Source organism: Copidosoma floridanum, unplaced genomic scaffold (genome assembly GCF_036245765.1).
Source record: "Copidosoma floridanum isolate Cflo_tuat_1 unplaced genomic scaffold, Cflo_Japanese_pri ptg000012l, whole genome shotgun sequence".
Taxonomy (NCBI): domain Eukaryota; kingdom Metazoa; phylum Arthropoda; class Insecta; order Hymenoptera; family Encyrtidae; genus Copidosoma; species Copidosoma floridanum.
Window position 1 is genome coordinate 301,321 of NW_028321889.1, and position 23,364 is coordinate 324,684.

The 23,364-nt window shown below is 34.3% G+C and overlaps 3 protein-coding genes across 4 annotated transcripts in view; 1 reads left to right on the plus strand and 2 right to left on the minus strand.

The window, feature by feature from the left end:
* The window catches only part of cpx (synaptic transmission protein complexin), a 341,835-nt gene that overhangs the window by 171,159 nt on the left and 147,312 nt on the right, over positions 1-23,364 (plus strand). The gene's annotated exons all lie outside the window — the stretch shown is intronic.
* Positions 17,531-19,491, minus strand: LOC106646655 (uncharacterized). The gene is made up of 4 exons (XM_014362730.2): positions 19,381-19,491; positions 19,156-19,299; positions 19,011-19,073; positions 17,531-18,941 (listed from the first exon to the last, which is right to left on the minus strand). The coding sequence occupies exons 1-4, from the start codon at positions 19,439-19,441 to the stop codon at positions 18,799-18,801; spliced, it is 411 nt and encodes a 136-aa protein (XP_014218216.2). The 5' UTR covers positions 19,442-19,491; the 3' UTR covers positions 17,531-18,798.
* On the minus strand, positions 19,795-21,429 carry LOC149375057 (uncharacterized). Its single transcript, XM_089590234.1, has 3 exons — positions 21,342-21,429; positions 20,457-20,691; positions 19,795-19,903 (listed from the first exon to the last, which is right to left on the minus strand). The coding sequence occupies exons 1-3, from the start codon at positions 21,403-21,405 to the stop codon at positions 19,795-19,797; spliced, it is 408 nt and encodes a 135-aa protein (XP_089446360.1). The 5' UTR covers positions 21,406-21,429.

Below are 23,364 nucleotides of genomic sequence, written 5' to 3' on the forward strand. Positions count from 1 at the left end.
TTCAAGGAAAAAATGCTAAAATTACGACAACAAAATTGCATACTCTTATAATTCGTGATATAAATTAGATGGTATTTATTTTATGCAGAGTCCCTTTATTTGTATGTATTTTGTGACTTCACAATAAGATACATGATAATTAAAGTTTTGATAACTTAATTAAATTGGTTGAAAAATTTTGTCATACATACTTTAAATTTTATTGCATATCTTTCCAATTTATATAATCTACTTACTATTTTTCAATCTACAGCTCTTAAGCATACGATAAAATATATTCCTCTGATAACACATGTATTGTGTTTCTTTGATAATAAAGCATGTCCCATATAGAAAGTACAGCACCCAAATATGTAAAGTGTGTTGTTTATTTAAGGACAATACTTGTCTGGAAATTCAGAGTTTTTATCATTCATCAGCTATTGGGTTACTGGGTAATAATTTCTAAAAACCTTTTATTTCTTGAAACCACAAGTTTGTTTAATATCGCATTTAGTAGTTGTTATTGATCATATCGGAATACATTTAAAAGATAGTCTAACAAAAGTATTCCTCAATGTTTTGGCCGACATGCTCCATAAACAAGTATTTCGTCAGATTTACAGGTAGGTATTTTAAACGAAATTGCTGAAATCATGGTATAGTGGCAAAATCCATCACTGGTACATTCGCAAGTCACTTTTTGAATAAAATAATTGACATTTGCATCATCACGTATCCGACATCCCACTATAGCACAACAATTTGATATATTGTCATCTATTACAGATACCTCAAAAATTGTACTATTAGATGCAAGTGATTCAGTTGATTGAGATGCATGAAGATATGTATCTGCAAGCGCAACTGTGTCATTACGTCTCTCATCTTCTGTGGGTGTAGAATCCTTTACCGTAGATACTTTGACGGATCTAACCTTTTTGCGTCTCAAAAGTCTTGTTTCTGCATGATGCCTAAATTCGTATGGAACTAGTGACATTTTTAGTTTTCTCATAATTTTACTTAACTTTATCATTATAATTAGGTAATTTATTTATATATTTACACATTATAATTTATAATTAACAAAAATAATGAAAACTCTTATTTCAGTATACTTTTTAAGAAAATGAAAAAATATAGCAGATACTTATTAATCATAGTTCGATGTCAGCTTAGTCTATTTTTTTATAGTTTTTGATGAAACATTGAAGACTCTAAAAAATCTGCTCGCAATGACATGTATTACAAAAGATTTCACATGTTACTTTAACTTTTGAATAAGCAAATGGTAATCTACAGACAAAAAGTATGCTATCTACGTCAAATTGGTTGTTTTTTTTTTTTTCTTTTTAATTTTAATACTGTTGCATAACTTATTGCAAATAGTTTGAGAGAAAATAATTATAAAAATTTTGCTACAGTCCCTTCAACATATTTCTTTGATGAAATGATAGTAACAATTATAATACATGTAACTAAGCTCCGAATTTTTAAAGGCTTGAAATATAATTACCTTGAAACCGCATGAATATTTTCCTCCTTAATTTTAATCAAACCAGAATCACATAATTGCAATGAGCAACAAAACCATATCACAAACGTTAAAAGTAGTAGTTTACTCATTGTTATAGTAAAAGAAATTTGGAAAAAAAATCAATCATATGCTTGCACTTCTAATGATTTTAACATACTGATGAATACAGCGCATAAAGACTACCTCAGGATCACTCGACTTTATTTTGCGACAAGTGATTCATAGATTCCAATACTGACGCATGGTTTAACACGTCAAGACTTCCACAAAGCAGTATTATGTAAGCTGTAAAAAAATCTTCCATCAAATTGTTGAAAAAGTTTTCTTTTTTTTTCATTTAAAAGATGTATTAATTTAATATCTTAAAAAAAAAAGAAACTTAAAAAAAAAATCAGATAAGAAATATTCGGAAATATCTTTCATTTGGCAGTGATAACTTACAATAAACGGTATAATTATTATTTGAGAAGTAAAAGATTGACGTGATTCACGTGTTACTATCGATAAAGGCTAAATGAGAAAGAATTGACACATGGTTTTAGTTTCAACAAGTTTACAAATACAATTTTCACAATACATATGTGTAAATCACAGTCATTTTATTTCTTATTTAAAAAATTTTTGAAATCTACCATATTTTCACTTGGAATCTATAATGTAAGTCTCTGCTAACTGAGACACAGTTTTTTCTGTGAGTTGTAGTATATAATGCACTTCGGCTAATAAAGCAAAGAAAGTCTCAGATCGTCCGTGTATTGCCCGATAAATGCTTCTTCACTTCTGGCTGTGGTGTGCATACAATTTCCTGTTTCTCTACTGTCAGAAAAATATTGCCTTAGCCTGCATAGCGAGCAAAAAGTAACTTTTTTCTGGAGACACTTGAGAGCAAACATTTTACAATCACCAACGTAAAATGAGATGTTATCTCGATGGTAACTCGTAGTAAGATATCATTTAAATCATAAATTAAAAAAAAAAACTTTTATTAGTTTCGTGGAAAGTACAAATGTGATTTCATTTTCAAGAGGGTTCTATTATAGGTTTTTACTTGGAAAATATTAAAAATTAAAAATTGATTTGTTATGCTCTTCAAAACAATTTACTATTATTTAAGTAAAAATAATTTTTTATGGGACCTGAAAGTTGTTTTTTTTTTTCTAAAATAAAATCACAATGCTTGTTTTTTTAAAGTAGAAAGATCATTAAAAGTTAAAATCATACCATATTCTCCAAGGTTGAAAATTATATAATACTTAATTTTATTTTGAAAACATTATGTAAGGTACTTGTTTCATAAGAAACTTAATAATAAAAATGAAATAGTTGTTGTTCTAAATAAAAATACAAAACTAAAACAGTACATTCCATACAAAAATGCTTTAAACTATGAATAATTAGTGTATAACGGCGATTGATTAATTTGATTCCACATGAACAAAAATTGAACCTCAGTTTCTTATGTTGATAAGCGGAAGTGGTGTTGGCAACGGCTCTTCTGGCTCAAACTCTGTAGTTTGTACAGTTTTCAAGTTTCCGTAAAAAGAACTGAGTACTCCATATTTTCTAAAAATATCCGTCAAGTCGATGTAGTTTTCAAATTTTTTTCTGCAAAACATTTTTATCATTCAATATCTTCAAGAATAGTAGATTTCTTAAATGCGAGATTTTTTAATGATATTGTTGTTTGAAATATAGCTGGAATTGTAAGTTTACATGAACTCCATGTTAAGTGCATAAATTACTTGATAATACCATGAGATCTACGTTTACAAGTTAAAACAAATATTTTCAATAATTTTCCAGAATATCTGCACTTTAGATAACATAAGTATTAACTAACATAAAATTTGGTAGGTAACAAATGTGAGTTGTATTATAGAGAAATCTTGATTACGGTCATTTCCAATTAACAATTCTAATGGCAATGTTATCAAATTCTTTTAGATAAGTATTTTTTGTGCAATAAAAAATATTCATTTTCAATAATTTTTTAGTTTGGCATAGTATTTGGACACTAAATTAATCATTATATTTAGTAGGTCGTATATTATCTATTTCAATGTTTCTTTCGATTTCACTAGTTAGGGTGCATGTTATTACGTCTAAAGTCACATTTGAAAATTGATTCAAATAAATACAAAACGTTCTTCTTTACAAATTTTATAACTTATAAATTGTTTAAAAATTGATCTTTTAATATTATTCTTAGTACAGCTAAAATTAAGAAAATATAAAAAAATCTGCAAATAGAGGTTTGAAAAAAATTAATGCTAAACAATTTTGCAACTGTTTTTCTTATCATTTTACGTTGGAAAGCATTATTGGTTGATCATTTTCGGATTCATGAACATTTTTAATCGTAGGCTACGACAAAACAATTTGAAAAAGCTAAGAAAATGAAATTAATACTTTTACATATTATAAGTTGAGTTTTTATTAATTTTTCATTGAATTCAATGAAAATATAATTTATATAAATATAATGTCTCGAAACTATTAATTTCGATTATGTGACTGTAAAAATTTATTTAAACGTTCAAGGGATAGTAAAGATGTGTTTAAATTACTTTACTCCCACGGATGGACATTTGCACTTTGAACAGCCCATGGTGAGGAAAGTAACATTACCATTAATTATGTATTAAAAAAACTGATCAAGAGAAGCTTACAACAATTATTTTTATCACTTACTGTGTTTTAGTGTCAGATGGTATTTCATTAGTGTTTAGCTCAGATTTATCGATTGCAGCAGCTTCACAGTAGCTTTGTATGTACAAAATAGTTAATATGTTCACAACAAAAAAAATATTGAACACTTTAGCAAACATCTTTACTTTACGACTACGAAACAGCTACTCCTTTCAGTATAGAAACTGCTTGTTCCACTACTGCGTGTGTTTAAATGATTCACTCTAAAGTAGTATTGTTAGCTCAACTAGGGTGGCACTACCCACTATATCTTCCTTGGACTTTCGTTTGTGTTGGTGTAAATAGCTTTATCATTTGACATGACTATGAGTCGATGGTAATGGTAATTGGCACTAATTGTCACTTTTAACACGTCTAAGACTTCCGGAATTACGACAGTGGCGGCACAAATTAATTTTACTATTAAAATTAACATGCAAAGTCCCGAAAAATGGGGACATCGCCACACTTGCAATTAGCAATAAAAATGTATATGATTGCAATAGATTAGTTCTTATACTATAGTCACTAATTTGAATTTGTACAAGTTTTTTACTGGATGGTATTAAAATAAAAAGGAGGTTGTTTTAGCCTCAAATGCACTATTTTTTTTAGATCATACAAAAGAGTTGGGCACCAAATATGATCAACGAACACATGTCAGCAGTAAGTTTAAAATCACTCGTAATTGACGGTGCAACTCATCATCCTCGTTCGCCAACTAATGAACCCGCAAGACCCTTCACAACACATGAAATTAGCGTAGCAACATAATGTGTAATCACCCTTGCTCACGACTTAATTCGCAACCACGGCTACATGACTAACGACCAGCTGACACGCATCGCGCGATCTCGCGCACAATCAGGGTCAAAGCTGAAAGCCCAGTAAAGCTCATCTCGACGTGCAACGCATTTAGCTAATTTTTTTTCTTTTCCGATTTTATTTTACCGTGTCCTCAGAGACGACGAGCTTGGGTAAATGTTTACCTAACCTCCTTGGGATTTAACGAGGGCTTCATCCAACGGGCCGAACGGGTGTTAAAAGCTTTGCAGTTTCCGTCAGTTTTTTCATTTCTTTCGTTAATTCAAGCTGGTATTGTTACATTTTCCTTGTTATTATTGTCCAAATTACGTTATTATTAGTGGTTATATTATGTCAACCCAATATCCGTAGTTTGAGTTTGTTTAGTACGGAGTCCCACGTCAAATTCGAGATACCATTATCACGAAATATAAGGAAACAACTCGTTTTTGATCGATAAAAATTAATTAATTTCCTGCATTGCATTATCTCTTCGAGTTTGACAAGTGGGCACACATGTTTTGATTCCCAAATGAGGTAAAAAAGTTGAAAACCCAATTTTGTAAAAATGAAGTTATTATACGATTTTGGGTAGTCTGGAATATGGAAATGAATTAGATTCGACCATGCTATTGCACCATGACAAACAGCTATAACATACGTATTCGTAATGCATGATGGTATTGAATGAGAGAATTAGTTACAGTGGGAAATTTATAAGGATGTACAATATTCGATGTCACTTTTATTTAATAAATTACGTGGAAATATGGAAATGTACTAAGGCTAAAAAAGTTTCTTTCATCTTCGCGATCTGACACATTAACATTTGAAGTTGTTGAAACGATACTTATTTAAAATGAATTTTTAATTTCAATGTTTAATTAACGTGTTTGAAATCAATAATCAGTAACTTCTGTAGTTGATCATAGGAACTGAAACAAATTATGAGTTGCTTTTGCATTTAATCAAAGTAATTACAATAAGTTGTCAATTACAAAAGAAATCAATGTTTTATTTTAATTACTTTACACAAGTACAAACGTACTTATGCTTTTTTAGTAATACGATTTTTCATTTGAAATATTGCATTTTAAACAAAGTAGATACACTTTTGTATTTTAAATAAAACATTTCTGTATTGTAATTCAAAATTGAGAATGTTTGAATTATTTTATTCGAAGTAATCAATTAGATATTGAATATTTTATTAGAACTAGACAGACCAGATGTATTTTACGTTAACTTTTAGAAATCCGAGCGTGTGAAAAGAATCTATAAGTATAAGTAAACGAAGTCTGAAGTCAGTGGAATGAATAAACTGGAAAAATAAAAAAAGATATGTGAAATTTTTTTTAACAAATGGAAACTACCCCTTGTTTGCGGAAACTAAGAGGAATTTGAAATAAAATTTACCTGTTAATGTTTTAAACTTATATTTATGATTTTGATTTTGTAATTTTGCAAGGAAACCTAGAATAAAATGTTAGAAATTTACGAATTTTTTATATCTTTTTTCATTTAATTTGAATGACTTTCAACGTAACTGAAAACGCGCTGACGAAATGTATTTTAATCTAGAGTACGAGCATAATATTTATATTCCTTTTATTGAAACTTTTTCTATGGAATACGAACATTAAGCATTCTTAAATTATTAATTTTCTAATAAAAAAAAAAAAACCTAACAATAATATTAGAAACTTATTGAGGAAACAGAAAAAAATCGATGCATAAGAATTTTAGATCAATCCGAAGATAATTCCCTTGATATTTCAACAATAACTCAACCGTAAGTGGATGGTTTTCAGATAAAAAAAATATTTTACATTATTTCTATAAAAGTCTTGCCTAAAACTTGGCTAAAATCTGGCTGGTACAAAATGCCAGACTTTTTATAGATTATTTGTATGAAGAAGATGTTAGTATTTAAAATATGTAACTCCTTGTTTTTTTAAATATTTTCATAGGAAATATGTGGCCTGGAATCCGTATATTTTCCTTGGTAGTAAATATTTGAACTAACCTTGTTATCTATGCTAAAAATTTTATGTAAAGGATCTTTAAAATACATTTTAAAAAGTTTCTCTTTTAAAACATGCATGTGCACGCAAAACTCATACGAATTCCTAATTCCAATCTCGACTTAAAAAAAAAATTATAAGAACCGATTGTTTACGGCGCAAAACAAAAAGCTGCGTGCAGTGTCAGACAATGGCTCGGTTAGCTCCGGTCCTTTGTCATTTTATCAGTACGAGTGAAAGGATGATATGAATACAGCTAGCAAGAGCATAACTTTACCGATAAGAAAAAGGATGCCTGAGAAAAATATTCGACGCAATTTCAAGCAACAAAAGAAGTCCGATTAGTCCCACGCATTTACAGCGTCTCTTTTCACCTCCTCCGCTTTTCCCCACGGAACGTGGATAACGCCATTATCACTCCTACCAGGTGGAGCCGCGGAGGCATATACGTCCATATCCGCCCTTTCGTTTCCACGCTTCCCTCCTCCTCTTCTTTATTTTTCACCCCTCCCCAACCCTGTTTCCGCTCTCCATTTTGCCGTGCTCTTGAGAAGAGAGGAATTCCTCCGATTTTTCCTCCCCCCCAACTGCTCTTCTCATTCTTTGCTCTTTTCCATCTCCTCGTGGTCCTTTTCTTTTTATTCTTCTTCCAAGACGTAGGAACGCAGGAATTCATCTCGGCCCATTATTCTTTTTATTCGCTGCTCCGACCTTTCATTTTTTTTTTCATCCCTTGGTCCTTGAAGAATATTTCATGGCTCTAATGCGATTCTTCGACTTTGTTCGTTTATTTATTTTTCTCTTTTTCTTTAATCCGAATATTCTTCCGTTTTGCATAGTACGTATACCTACTGAATATAAGACTGTATTGGTTGTTATCCCGAGTCCGTTTTATTCAGATTTAAACATCCGAATTGCAGCAACATTTTAATCCTAAATTAATCAGGTTTTTTCTAATATCAGATTAGTAAAAATACACTTTATTCAATTATGTCGAAGTATAGGTTTAAAGTGTATAGCTAAGATTTCTTTTTTTTTTTTAATGCATTACAGTAGTATTGGTAAACGTTTCAGGAGTATACAAGTTGACGCATCGTAAACTGCGTCACCTATTTTGTTGAACTAAACAATTTTTGCTTCAATGATTGACATGACAATATTTTCAAAGAAAGAAACATTCGGATCTAAGATAGAAATACCCTTGTATACGTGTTGAATCTATGACAAAAAATTTTTCACACTCTACAATCATACTACATTGATTTTTCCCGTTAAAATAGCGTCAAATTTAACACAACTGGTTGAATTCTTAGTAAATTATCCTCAACATACCAATACAACTCCAATGCACGCACTTGAATTTTTAGTGTATTCTTTTGATTTTAATAAAAACAAGTCCCAGTGACAATTACTGTATGAATAAAATAGCTTGAAACCCTAGTTTTAGACCACACAAAGGCAAAATGAGGATAGAACCAGAGATGAATTCATTGTGGAAAATGATCAACACCTTCACACGCATAAATAGATGAAAAAATATTGTTTGGCAGTATAAAAGTTTTTACCATCGAAAAGTTCAGCATGGATTCTTTTGAAATATCATTATGTTACCGGATAATTCCCCAATTTATTTTTCTCTAGAGTTCCCGAGTCCAAGAATACCCAGCTACGACAAGTTGTTAGATACTCCATACTGACCACATATAGAACAATCACAAGAATACCAATTATAGTAATAATAATCCAGCGAAAAACTCGAGACGCATTTGAGAAAAACTTCTTGGTAAGAGAATCGCACACACAATAGAGTCCTTAGTTTCTATAAATGTCCAGGAGAAAAATGGTGGAAGAAGAATGAATAAATACACCACGTCGACTATCCCATGCAGCCGGTCTCTCTATCAGCTCGGTCCCATTGTGTCCAAGCTTGCATTCCTCGATCTTCCCACATAATTTCACGCGCACCCAGACGGAGATGGAGAAAAGAGCGGCATCTCCTCTCGGACTATATTACGGATTCCTTGGGAATAGCGGGAATAGGCAAAGGGGGAGTGGGAGAGAAATAGATTGCTCGTGCATATGTGCGTGTATCTACTGCGTAAGGCATTCCGGTAACTACATAAGATCGTCGGAATGATAAAGTCGTATCACTCCAAATGCGTTTGACGCTCCACGTGTGAACCCCATTCCGAAGATGCTGCTATCGTTATCGACAAAGAGGCGCTCTTGGTATTTTATTGCGGGTAGGGGGTCTGTGCTCCCAAGTATGTGGAAATTTAGGTATTATCGTCTATTACTTTTCATGGAATCACTGAGGTGATGCGGAAAATTTTTTGGATTTAAAGAATGAATAATCACGATGGCAAAGGATTCTTTGATTGATAACAACTTTGTTCGATTGTTACAAATAACAGCACCATGGCTTTGATCGGTTTGCTTTGGTTTTGTAATCCATGACTAGTACAGCCCGAATTCAATCCTGATTAAGTCAGGAGATCATCTATCAGCCCTAAATTCGACACTAATTTAGTGGTTACCATTGACCAGCCCCAATTTGACACTGACAGTCTAAAACTTTATTTTTACTTATCAATAATGCTTGTATCATTCATTCTATATAATGGTAAACATGTAGTTTTCGTTCGAAGAGAAGAAAAAACAGATCGGATTAGGAAAATCATTTATATTTTTATAGATACTGTGTCCTGAAAAATATTGCATGTTTGATTTTTACTGAATTAAAAATAACAAAACAATGATAACACTAAAACTGCAAGTAGTGATGATGATAAATGTTCTGTATCTTTGTTTGTTTCAGGTAAGCCATGCAGTTTTCACCTGATCAATATTTTTAATTCAGAGCCAGTAAGTAGATGATATTAACACGAATATACACATACTCACATACTATAAGGCTTTTTCGGGGTCGTCAATCACTTAAGGTATTTCGTGTACTCGTAATCATTAGTTTTCCAAAATATGTTACTTTTGCGAGCTTAGGTTCAAAGGATTTCAAAGTGTTGAATTATATAAATGCTCTTGAAAATAAGATTCCTGGGAGTTTTGATATTTTTTAGTCCTCCATCTAAATACTTTCCATGGCTTTTTTACAGCCAATTATTTAAAAATTTAATAGAACTATACAAAATACTAAATTATTTTGAATAATATATGCAGCAAAGAAAATTTTGTTTTGATAATAATAACACATTATGATAAGTCAAACAGAGAAAGAAGGACTTGATTGGTGTCCTTCAAGTTCACAACGAAACATTGTTCATGACTATGAATGGGAAGTACAGGTAGGAGCTTATTAAAAAGTTTAAAGAAGTTACGAAGGTACGTATAAAGATATTTAAGAATCTTAGGAATAGCGTCTAAAAAGTAAAAAAACTCCTGAGTCACGATTTATTTGTTTGAAATAATTTACAAAAAATGATCATAAGGTATCGAGTGTCTTGCCCATTGAAAATGATACCATTATCGAAGTTCTTTCTACTTACCACCTCAAATAATAATGGTTACAAAGTTTGTGAAAAAATAATAGAAGGGTATTTTTGGCGTAAGCAATGCGCCAAATTTTATCCCACGTGTTCTTGACAGTTTTTGCAATTTAAAGTACAAATGTTTACGCAGAACCATTTGAGAATTTTACTGCTGTAAGAATTCACGATGGATCATGACCTGGGAAGGGCATAAAAGTTAGCTCTTTTTCCTCAGTGATAATGACACTATTGACGACATTACTTCATGAAAGATAATTCCCGATTCACTCAACTGCTCCACGCAACTAAAACATTCTCTTGGAGTACTTCCACGGAAACTCTGATATTATACGGCGACAGAGCTAAAGTTTTCGAATAACGTTTCCACTGCACGCCCAAGTTTCTTCATTTCAACGAGAATTTGACTTCGACCTTCGTCGTCCGGTGTCAATACAGTAGAGAAGCGACGAAGTTGCATCCACACGCGCTCTCCCCAGCTGCTTACCTCCGAATCATCGCAACGAAATTTCGACTTTTCGTTCCTGACCTTTTTTCTCCTCCTCAATTTAACTCCTCATCGATAACTGAATGGTAAAACGGAGAATATGAAGCTCATTGGAGTAAATCACCTTCCATCTCCGGTATACAAAAGAAGAAACACCGCATCGTCGAAATCACATCTGAATAATCTGACGCGATTGCAAGAAACTCGGCTCATCTCGTGCCCTCCTGATTAGCAAAGTTTAAATTATGCATGAGGTATGACTATGCGACTAGCACCGTTGATTGACACGACTAAGCCAGCTGCAGCTAGAATCTTGGAGGTTATTATTACGAATACTAACTTTGTGCCGTTCATCAATGGATAGTACCGGAGGCCCGTACGAATAAATTTTTTCTACCATATGGTATACATAACAAAAAGACTTGACAGACGTTTCTGGGATGAACGTTAGGTCTAATAATTTTACTTAATATACATCTATAGGTGTTCGTATGTGGATGGACAGAAAATCACAAATCTAAGGTTATGCTTAAAGGTTACGAGATTTTTACAAGTAAACAACTGGATCTAAAAAATTTATTGGTTACATGAATCGTTTTGATAAAGAAGTATTAAATACTCTCTGATTGATGATTAAATTTAAAATACTTTAAATGTTGAGCACATAAATGTAGATGGATGAGTACAGTTCAGAGTTACGTTTGTAAATTTTAATACGTAAATTTTTTAGGGATATAAGGATTTTTCTCTACAAATCAACAAGAAGAAAGTAAAACAGAGAGATACAAACATTCATGGTACCTTGTATGTAGGATGGCTACATTTTACCACAGTAAAAGTGTATCCACACTGCAGTGACATTCAAGTCAATTTAGATAGAAGTATCATCTCCTTAAGATGCATAAATATGTATGGTCAACGAAAAAAAAACTATTTCTTATGATTCTTAACTGAAAAATCTCATAAAGCCAAGATGTTCTTAAGGTTTGATAAGCTAGTGATTCGTGCATAATTACTTGAAAGTAGAAATGTGCAGGTAATTTGGTTAGGCACCATCGATGTAATAGCTCGATTAGTGTTTAAACGATCTAAAATCTGTACTAACTCTATAAGATGCAATAGCTTTATCAGCAATAGAGGAACGAAATCTGAGAAGGCAATTGTTTGTCAGAAATCTTAATATACACGTTTTAGAGCAGATGTTTAGACCGTAAAATTTCAACTTTGCATTAACCGAATTGTCGCGTTTTCTAGAGCCAATGGATTATTTGGTTGCATATTGTAGGACTTAGTCACATCACAACATTCTTTCTTACGAGGAACAAAATATGTATCGCTGTTGCGAATTCCTTTCATCAGTTCATCTCGTTAAAACAAAATGCAAACAAACGACTTTGCCGAACTTTCTCTCACACATTTTCCCAATTTGAGAAATTCAAACTCGTTTGGCCCACTGGGGAAAAAAAAAAACACAGAAAAGTAAGCAAATTTTACCTCCGAAAAACTTTTTCCGCAACTATGTTATTACGTGCGCTGTATTATACCACCACAAATTAACAAAGTCAGCCTTGAATAAACCAACTTTATTTCACTGTATTAGCGTTTTCCCCAGTAATGCTCGTAAGTAAAAGTTTGCACTGCTCAACGAATTTGGCAACGGTAGCGTGAAAAAACTCGGGAAAAAAATGTGCCCGACCACTCCAAGTTGAACTGGAACATTAAACTAAAAAAAAAAAAAAAAAAAAAAAAATTTTAAAGAGAGTGAGCCGGAAAAGAGGTGGATCTGACAAACAAGTGGCCTGGATACTTTTGTTTCGCTGCTGACAGGTTAGCTTGTAGCGCGAGAGAGAACGAGAGAGACAGAGAGGCCAAGTTCAGACTTTATTTGACTTTGTGGTTGTCCGTGGATGGATAGCTGTAATAAAGTTGGGGCAGTGTAGGTACACTGCAATCGTTTCGTACTTGTCACGATAAACTTTTAAAAAAGCAACTTACTGTGTTTTCTACTCAGTCCGTAAAAGAGAAAAATAAGAATTCAAGTGACATATTAATTAAAATAAAAGTGTGGTCAAACATATTTTAGTACGTGCAATATTAGCTTTTTATAAATTCGTTTCTAAGTTTTAGCAACAATTTTATTTTACTTTTTGTTATCGTACCACAGAGCAGCACTTTCAATTAATTTTCCATCCCAAAATTTATAAGTATAAACTGTAGGACATAGAATTAGTGTATCATTAAAAAAGGTTGATAAATAAATGTCCAAAACTGACCAATAAAGGGCTTCATTGCAGTAAAACTATACAATAAAAAAAATCAACCTCCAACAAATAACTATCATTTATTGTTTTACGCAATTCTAACGACAGCTTGATTTTTTCCGCTGCCGTGTGCAATTTTCCAGTAAGTATACGAGGATATACTTTAACGAATCGTGGAAGATACTTGCATAGCACACAATGGTAGTAGGCGTCTTGCGAGTGGCATCGCTATCGACTTGCTGACATGGAGGGTTTCTTTTTTGCTGAGACATTTGTACTCTAAAAGGCACACAATTTCCCATGGACTGGAGCGATGTACATCTTTTTCTTATAAAAAACTGCATCCTTTCTGATTTTCTTGCTTTTTTTTTTTGTTTTGTTGCAATTTCGGATTATTGTATGCCCTTTGAAAAAATACGTCGCAAGGGATACTCAAGGTGATGTGTTCTCAAAAATTTACAGTACATCTTCTAGATTTCGGATCGTATCTGTACGGTGTACAACAACTTGTTAAAGTTGTACATTGAACAAAAATATCTTTCATGAAATTTAAGTTCAAGTTAATGCTACAAGTATCCTCTTATCTGTTAATCACCATGAGTTTCAACTTATATTGACCAAACATGTAAATTTCCATCTGTAAATATATTATTGATTAGTTCACTTTTCAACCATTTTTTGTCATTGCATATTAATTCTGTTTTCAATCCACAACCAGATATGAGTTTTTTAACTGTAATTTATACTTCCCATGTTTTTGAAAGTCTGGAGCTCTTCTAGTTATAAAAAGCATCATTGATGGTCAGTACAAACTTATTTTTTAAACAATGAAAATTAAGGATGAAGAAGACTTCAAGGAATGTAAGTATCGAAAAAATCGATAACCCAATTCTTGAACATGGCGATACTTTGCAACTGACTTACTCAAACGTAATACTCTTAGAAAAAAATTTTTAATGTGGTGGAAATTTCCGAACGACAACTTTCCACGAAATCTGCAACAAGCTAAAGTGCAACAACTATTAACTAGACTTCCATCGAAACTCAAAGGGGGTTCGATAAAGTTTTGTTAAATTTTAAGTATGCTAAGAAATATTTTCAATATAAACTCTGGAGTTTCATAAATCACTTGCGACATTATATACCATGGACACCATTGGAAACTCTAGCAAGTTTTTTCAGTAAAGGTAGAAGTATTTTTTCCTGAAGGAAAAAAATCAAACACGGAGGTATAAGTAAGAAATAAGAGGAGAACAATAAAATGGAAGAAAAAAAAGCTGAGATTGAAGCACAAACAGCTCAAGGCAAAGAAATCAATTACAGAACATTATCCGAATAAAATGGCGTTAATTCCGATTGGATTAGGAGCATTAAGCGGAAGAGAACGAGATAAATAAGACAAGACACACTCAAGAGTACTTCTTGTTATTCGACTTTCTTTCTTTATTTTACTTTTTTACTTTGCCATTAGTAATCTTTCATTTTTTTTTTTTTTTCTACCACTATTTATTCAAAATACTAATTATTTACAGTATAATCGAACGTACATGACAAAGAAAACATTAAAACTCTCTAACATTTTTAGTGTTAACGTTTTACAGTACAAGTTTTAATTTAAAAAAAGAAGTATAATGGTGGTATCGTAAAAGAAATAACCACTTTACCATGTAAGTGTATCTCATCCATAAAGAGGTCACGTGTTACGGTGACCTTCAATGATATTATACAAGCTAACAAGACGAACGCAGCTGATTGTAATCTCCACATTATCCTGCCACACCGCAATCCAAAATCAATAGTTCGCAGCTATACCATATTGTACCTCTATCTCTCTATCTCTAGTTCTCATCCTGCTTCTCCAGCTTCGAGTAGGTGCTAATAACTGATGAGCTTGATTTTGCGTATGTTCGTACGTATTAATAGCACGTATCTGACAGATGATATTGATAAATTAGCGATTGTAGTGTACAGTGGGGATGCTCTAAACACTTGATTTAAGTTCCCGGGATGTCCACCTCAAATTTAGGATGGTACTGTTGTTTATCGATTTACTGATTCATCACTAAAGATGTGGCTCGAAACTACCTTCCTATATATCAGTAATGATTCATTAATAGTTAAATTTAAATTTTGATACTTTTTTCATACTGTATATTCTACACTGGATGACGACCATGGAGGGTTCGGTAATTGTAGACCCTTCGAAATCCTGGGGCATGGTGGATACGACAAACAAAGCTGACTATGGGAGCTAGGACAAGTGATTGAAATGTATATCAATTGTTTCCCTCTGTTGAAGCTATGGTACTTATTTGATTATGCCTTCCAGTCACCAGACTGTAGTCGCAAGTTTACTACTGGCTCTTACAACGTTGTTTGATCCACCTCATACAAGAAATTTGTAAACATTGCTTTGGTTCTAACTAATTTTTCTTATGAATTACGAGAGTCTCGGAATTTAAGAACGTTACACCGATATCTCGTATAATGAGTAATATTAAAATTAAAAAAACGATAGGACAACGAAAGCTCTAAGTATGCGGAGCACCTCGATACATCATCACTGTGCTCATAAAGAATTTAAAAAAAAAATCAATTCCTATTACCAGTGTTTCCCAAATCCTTCTAAATCCTTAGGTAATGAGATTTTATGTCTAGCAGCGAAAATAGATGCACACTATGATCTAAACATTGTTCATAGAAGACGTAGATAAATATCATTCTACATGTGGAATTACGTAAAACCTGAATAAGGAAGTAGAAGATACGAGAAACTGTAGCTAACGATATTTTAAAACTGAACGTAATAATTTGCAGAAGTTTTAAAAAAAAATTTTCTAAAGCTCAAAAATATTGTATTTTGTCATATATCACGAGATTGTTTGAAAAGAAAGTGATAGCTTTTTATCATTGGCTCAACAAACTTTTTCACAATTTTTTAAGATGTGAACATAAACTACATCAAAACACTTATTTGAGCAATTAATATTGAGCCAAAAGCAGGTCATATCTAGAAACAGCATACCTTGAGTGAAAAAAATACCATCCTGAAACTTCAACCGACCGTTCAAGCACCACTTGAAACAATAATCTCGGCAGTATATAGCCACGCGTGATGTAGAGTAAAAATAATAATTCATTCTGGGGCCGTAATCACGAGCAGCACTCGGAGTAGAAAGAAAAGGAGGAATAACAGCTCCTGATCCCTTAATCTTCGGTAACCCACGTGATCGCTATAACCTGAATCATTTGCATAAACGATAGCCCACCGAAACTGCATCCCACCCCCCGAAAAAACCCAGCCCCTTAACCCAAATTCAGCTTTTCATCCGCGTGTACCTACACTCCACGCTTTCCGCAAGCCATTCCCCCTCCTCCCTAATTCACCTTCTCCACTCCTTTCCATTACATACCTACATTTCGTCCTTACTCCCTACCCCCGCCCCTTTCAGCCGCATTTCACTTAAGAGAGAGAGAGAGGGACGGGGATACCAGCTCTCGGGCTATCAAATAGAATTTACTCGGGCAAAATGCATTTCACGCTCGTTACTCGCGTACGTACGTGCGTTCGCCCCACCGGGCTCCCTTTAACAAGGTTAATTGACTCTCGCGGGCTTGGCTGTCCATTAAAATCGCGCGAGCAGACATAAGACGACGTAGACGCTTCCTAAACGAGATGGCGAACGGTCGTGTGTAGGTGTAGAGGAGAAGGTGGAGCGCGAAGACGACCCATTACTCGACCTTCTCTGAGAGCTCGCGTCGATGGCGGAAGGGGAACAGAACTAGTGCGAGGTCACACCCAAGGGTGGAGATTCGGAGCCTTTGTTTCTTTGAGTGACGCTACATCTGCAGTTTATCGCTCACGTAAGCGTGATTATTTCATTACCCAGACCCACCGAAGGAGTTCGACTATGGTGGACCATACTGCTCATCTCTTGTGCATTTTCCGTAGCTGAAGCCAAATCTGTCTTCTGGATGGAAAATAAAGTCCGAATTAGTTTTTTGTTTCTTTGTTTTTTAATAACAATAAAAACCACTTCGAAAACTACGTGTTCACAGTTCTGACACGAGTGAAGTTATGTTAATCTTAATTTTAACAAAAGCTTTGGATTCAGCAACGAAAAGCTCAAAGGACACGACTGCAAGGCTGTGTTCTTCATAAAAAAAATATAAATCTCACGCGGACGAAAATTTGTAAACTGAACAAAAATTATTACCGAAGGGTTACAACGTAGAAATTTCTGAGATGGATATGTTCGTAGAGATCCAGTAAAGACAAGTTTCGTCCACGAGACTGTCACGTAGCTCTGATGCTACATCTACTGGAACAAACAAACGAACTCGACGGGATGTATTGCAAACATTACCCAATGCCCAGTCACTTCGTCGAGTACTAGGGGAACTTTGTTAAATAAACTTACTCTTATACAAAGAGTTGCAGTGTATAGGGTTTGAATACTTTGTTTGACAATGATACCGATGCAATATGAAACCGAGAGCAACAACTTAAGAAGTATATAGTATTCCTCTTTACTTGGCTGTTTCACATACTTTTGTTTACTTTGTATAACGTGATACGTGTGACTTGGTGAATGCATGTACACCGAGAGTTGCAAAGGGGGATGTCAAGCAACTTTAAATGTTTGTTATTCGATCGTGAGTTTCATGTGCGTTGGAAATGGAAAGTCAACTATTTAAATTGTAAAAGTTACGGCTTCGTTGGTAGAAAAGTGTGACATTTTTTTTATTTATAATTTTATATGTAACTGCCGGTTTATATAGGGCTATAGGGTGCCGTTTTACACAGGACAATGTTCATCCAGAGCTTACATTGAAGAATATATGTATATCAGTGTACGTGCTCACGTGTGAAGTATTGGTTGATGAGGTAGGCGCCGTTACAACCAACACCTATGCTCGTACGTGACTTGTTCAAGTAAAATTTTAGTTTTTAGTAAAATTTTCTTTACTTTGTTTTCAGCGCACTACGCTCGGAAGACGTTGAAAAACGTTTTCGAAATTTCACTGTATTTTAAGGGAAAGTTGTAATGAAGTTGTAAAAACATTTTTGAAAAAGTCCAACGCACCCACTGCTTTTTATCGTTAAAACTTTTTTTGGATTCTTTACGTATTAGTTTGCATATGGAAGTTTTACCAATTAAACGTTGCTGTGTGGATGCCAATATCCATAGTTTTACTTGTTCGTATGATTGTAACAATCATTATTCCCACGGTTAGATGTCATTGTTCAGACAGTTACACCAAATTATTACATTAATTCCATGAAAGTTATTGTGTCGGGAACTAAGAAATGATTATTAATGACAAAAAGCAGAGGAGATTCACGTTCTCTGCTGTGCAGAGGATTTAAACATTCTTTGTACTTTTAGACTGGTTAGCTACAAACTGAGAGCCAACCTCTTGAGTACAGCTTTCTGGATAGCGGAGAGTTGACCTCATATAAGCAGTTTGATCTTGAACTCCGTGGTATTATTTCATGGTTGGTATTATACATTCAATTAGTGTAAGGACGTTTCTTGCACGTAAGCACTGGAGGTACTTCGCACACGCACTTGACGCGCTCGGAGCTGTAATCAACTCCCTCGCTTAACTCATCACCAACGTTCAATGTCAGATTTCCAAACTTGCACTTCATATCTAACAAAAAAAAAATTTGATCAACTTGATTTTTACCTGAAGATACCAAGTTTAGACTCTAAAACTTACCAGAGGCTTTTCGGGATCTTCCCATCACTCCGGACCAGCGAGTCACGAAATCAAAATCACTCTCTAAAATTGTGTTGAACATTATTTATACATAAACTACATGAGAATCTCTTGAATATACGTTCTTTGAATTATTTATACTTACGGCATCTGTAATCAAAAGCACAGGAATCGTACAGTGGACGAGTGGCGAAATAAACAGGTGGGCAATTTTCGCGGATTTCCATCGATCGATGTACTTCGACTCCACAATTATTAAGCTTTCTGCAGATCATCTCCATTAATGGGACTAAAATTTCATATGGGTATCGTGTTATTTAATTTTCATAACCAGTTTTCAAGTTATGTTTGTAACATGAAAAAATTGTACCGTTCCATCCAGTTCTGGACTCTAAACATTGGCACGCGTAATCTTCACTCGGCTTAAACATTTCTCCGTATTTATAGGTGATTCCGTAGAACTCGCACGTTCGTCTCTCTTCGTTGGCTTTTACCGAGAATACAAAGATTTTTAATTCTTAAGAAGATTAAGTGCTTTAAAATATGGGTTAAAAAATTTAATCACAATAATTTATTTCAAGTTCTAACTATTGAAAAAATGAGATAATGAATTCCTCTTCCAAGTAAGTTCTTATTTCAAAATTGTAGAAAAATAAAAATTAAGATTTCAAGAAACTGATGAACTACAATATTTTTGCACAGTAAAAGTAAATCATTTACATCTATCAGTTATGGGATCAATAGATGGGATTTTTGATGACGAGGTAAATGTATTAAGTCAATACTACTCACGACAAACCATCTCACCACAGCAGTTGTCAACTTTAGGTACGAAAAAACAGCCCTCTTTAATAATATTTGGACAGCTAGGAGATGTACAGGATATCATAGCACTGCAAATATCACGAATCATCACAATAAATATCCATGGATTGTGGACCACTTAGTTTAGAACTAAGTTCGTCCCTTTTATTTAATATTCGGCAATAAAAAAATTATTTGTGGTACGTAAAAACAAAAAATAAATTGAGCAAGTACTACATTTTTTTCATGTTTTTTTTTAAGTGAGGGTTCTTCGTTTAAGACGCAGCCCATCTAGTGTGTATGCATGCGTGTACATGTCCATGTATATCGACTATCCAAACATCTATACATTTACAATTCAGTCTAATCCTTAGTGCAAAACGATACATCACGAGTATCGAAGTAAAACGAACGCAAAATTCTCTGACTTTTAATCTACTGCACATGTCATGTTGGATCACGTTTTAACCACTTCCAGTGTAATTATATCGAGTAAGTAATTAACCTTATTAATAGTGTTCACTTTTTGCGTGAAATCATTCATCACTTAGAGGTGTGGAAGAGTAAAAACAAATGTTACACAAAGTTTTGGGTAGAAAAAAATATTGAAAAGCCCTTTAAACAACCTATTGATATACTTACTAGCCGTCAGGTCCCTTTACGCAGACACAATTTTCGTCACATGGTCCAGACTCGACCCACTCGGGTAGTTCTTTGCCTACTTTAAATTTGTATCCATCTACGTAGCACTTGTCGGCCGATCTGCGTTTCAAATGCGTGCAGTCGTAACTAACAGCACAGTAGTCCCCTTCCTCAGCGTAGATCGGCTTGCATTTGAGCTCCTTGTAATACCTTATTGGACCCTTGCACTGGCTTTCTTCACATTTTATCAAAACAAAAGGAATTACTCATAATTTTTTACTATTTTTTTTTTTACAACCTCAGGATTAGGCTACGATTACATGGACCAAAAAAATATTTTAAACTTGTCTTACTCGTGTCTTACGTCAAGTTTAGACATGAATTTGACAAGTTTAAGATATTCTTTTGATCCATGTAATCGCATCCTTATGCATTTCGTACTTTTTACAAAAACGTAATATGGTTATTGATGCTATTTAAATTACACAATCATGCTAGAACATTTTCGTTGTTCCGAAGTGCTTTGAAATGTTAAAATCAACAATTAAAATATTTGAGTTGTTCTACGAAGTCGTATTTGCTTCAGTTGTAATACGTTTTTTTTTCTATTTGCAATGTCATAAAACAATGTCCACTTTATGATCTGATAAAAATTGTATTAAAATAGCAATCTGTAGAATGCATAAATAGAAAAACAAAATGTTTAACCCACTCTCGATCACTCAAACCAAATTTAACTGTATATTTCACTCTTATCTCGAAAAGACTGCAAAATTTTTATACGTAAAACTCATGCTTTTGATCCAAAACACCGCGCATACAATCCACTTTCTGTAGGATGGAAAAATATCATTCACAAAAAAATCACTCAAGATGTTCACTCACTTAGTGCCGAAACTAGGACCATTAAACAACAGAGGAAAAGTGTCAGCTTTTCACGAAACAACATTCTTCATTACATTAGCTACGCTCCTCACAACGACAAGACAAAGGATGATAAACGCACGCAATTGACGTCTCCTCGTGCTTGGGTTGTATCGAGAAACGCATAATTTTCCTTCAACTACAAAGTGGGAGAAGACGAGTATCTGCCTCATGAGCTCACCACACGCCACCGTTTCAAAGTCATCCTGCAGCTTACTATAGTTCCGGCTCTCTTTTTATACCAGCTGTACTATTGCTGTTGTATCAAAAGCAGCTGATATCATTAAAGACAATAATCATCATACTCTACAAATGGATATCTTATTGTACTCATACAGGAAAATTTTTTACAGATATTATTGTATTAGTATTTATCAGATCTACATTTGTATTAAATGATACAATACAACGACTGTAAGTAGGATTGTATCACATTATTCGTTACTAATATTGTTTTTTTTTTTTTTTTCCTTTTTTTTAAATGTAGATAACAAATCCGATGAACAATGTTAGGGAAATCAATATGGTTTGATTCTGACAAACGCTAATTAAATTGTCCTCATAAGGGAATCCCACCACCTGAAGATTCATTTAAAAAACTAAGCGTCTGGCACTCTGAGGTAGTTGCCATCAATTCCTTTGAACCAAAGTAACCAAAGATGCATTGTAAAACTACGCTATTGTCACGACTCTCAATAGCAATTCAAAAATTTCAATACATCCTAGATATGTATACAAAAAGGACAATACCACGTGAAACTGAATCTCCACCACGTCGCTACATCCGCAGAGTTTCCCCCTCCGTTAGGATTCCCCCGGTAAAACCAAACTCGATTCACTACCGGCTCCTCGACCAATCGAGCCGTCACGCCCCCGAGGATAAATAGCGCGGATCGCAGCGTGGGCCAATTCACTTGGACCAAGTAGGCCATCGCGCCCCCTCTCACACCAGGAACGAGTCCCTCCTCTGCGTTGCCGAACTCGGGAAAACGGACCACAGCGCGGGGGGACGTGTGTACATTTTGTACGGAGAAGAACGAGGCTCGTCAATCACGTGGTGCTGGAAAACCACCCCTGACGTGGATTAAGCTCAAGTTGTCCACGCGGTCCATGGAAACACTTTACCCTCGTGCCAGGTTTATCGGGTATAGGCGCAGATCGAGCCTTCGACGTTCACAATCCAACGAATTCTCCACCAACTTTCAAGTCTTTCAGAGTCATCAAGTACCATTTGGAGTCAAGCTAAGACTTTGAAGTCGTCCAAAGGCTCAAAAATCTCATTGAGTGTCATTCGTAGGCATCGGAAGTGATTCAAGGCCATGGAATGACTGAAGTTGATTTGGAATAGAAACTCCGAGTCAGTGAAAATCATTTGAATCGCCGGGTGACTTTAAACTCATTCGGAATCCTTGAAAGTCTTTGGAAGTCATTTGAAGTCATTGAATGAGTTTACAGATATTTGGAAACGTTTAAGGATTTCGTTGAGTGTTCCAAAGTCTTTCAAAGACAATTATAAACTCATCAAAAATCATTTGAAGTCGACTAATGACTGTAAAGTTATTCGAACTCACGAAAAGTCTTTAAAATGTGTTGAAAGTCATCAGGAGTCATTAGCCATTATTGAATCACTTAAAAGACACTACGGTCCATTCAACATTATTGATGACTTTAAAGTCCTTACGAGGTCTCGAAATAACTTTGGAATTTCCATGGAACATCGTTCCTTGTCTCGTGCTAGGTGTACCAACTTCATTTAGTTTAAAGGTGACCTATTCCTTTGTTGTTATTTTTTCCCCGGCCGGTGTAACGATGCCGCACCATTTCTCTTCGGAGTGCCCTGATGAGCTAAGAGTTGCTCGTTTACTCGGGCTGATTAAAGACAGCGAGAAGGTTCGCGCAATTCGCAGGGTCGATACTTTCTGACGCACGCCACTCTCCAGTTATTGATTTCCCGAAGGCGGTTACAGACGGCAATTGTTATTAA

Excerpts from the sequence above, each read along its gene's own strand:
- LOC106646655 (XM_014362730.2), bottom strand. The coding sequence starts at position 19,441 with ATGTTTAAGCCGAGTGAAGATTACGCGTGCCAATGTTTAGAGTCCAGA. Across the intron at positions 19,300-19,380 it reads GTCCAGAACTGGATGGAACG|TCCCATTAATGGAGATGATC; the intron begins GTACAATTTTTT and ends ATGAAATTTTAG. Across the intron at positions 19,074-19,155 it reads TGCTTTTGATTACAGATGCC|AGAGTGATTTTGATTTCGTG; the intron begins GTAAGTATAAAT and ends ACACAATTTTAG.
- LOC149375057 (XM_089590234.1), bottom strand. The coding sequence starts at position 21,405 with ATGTTGTTTCGTGAAAAGCTGACACTTTTCCTCTGTTGTTTAATGGTC. Across the intron at positions 20,692-21,341 it reads GGTCCTAGTTTCGGCACTAA|AAAGCCAGTGCAAGGGTCCA; the intron begins GTGAGTGAACAT and ends TAAAATGTGAAG. Across the intron at positions 19,904-20,456 it reads GTAAAGGGACCTGACGGCTA|TGCTATGATATCCTGTACAT; the intron begins GTAAGTATATCA and ends TGATATTTGCAG.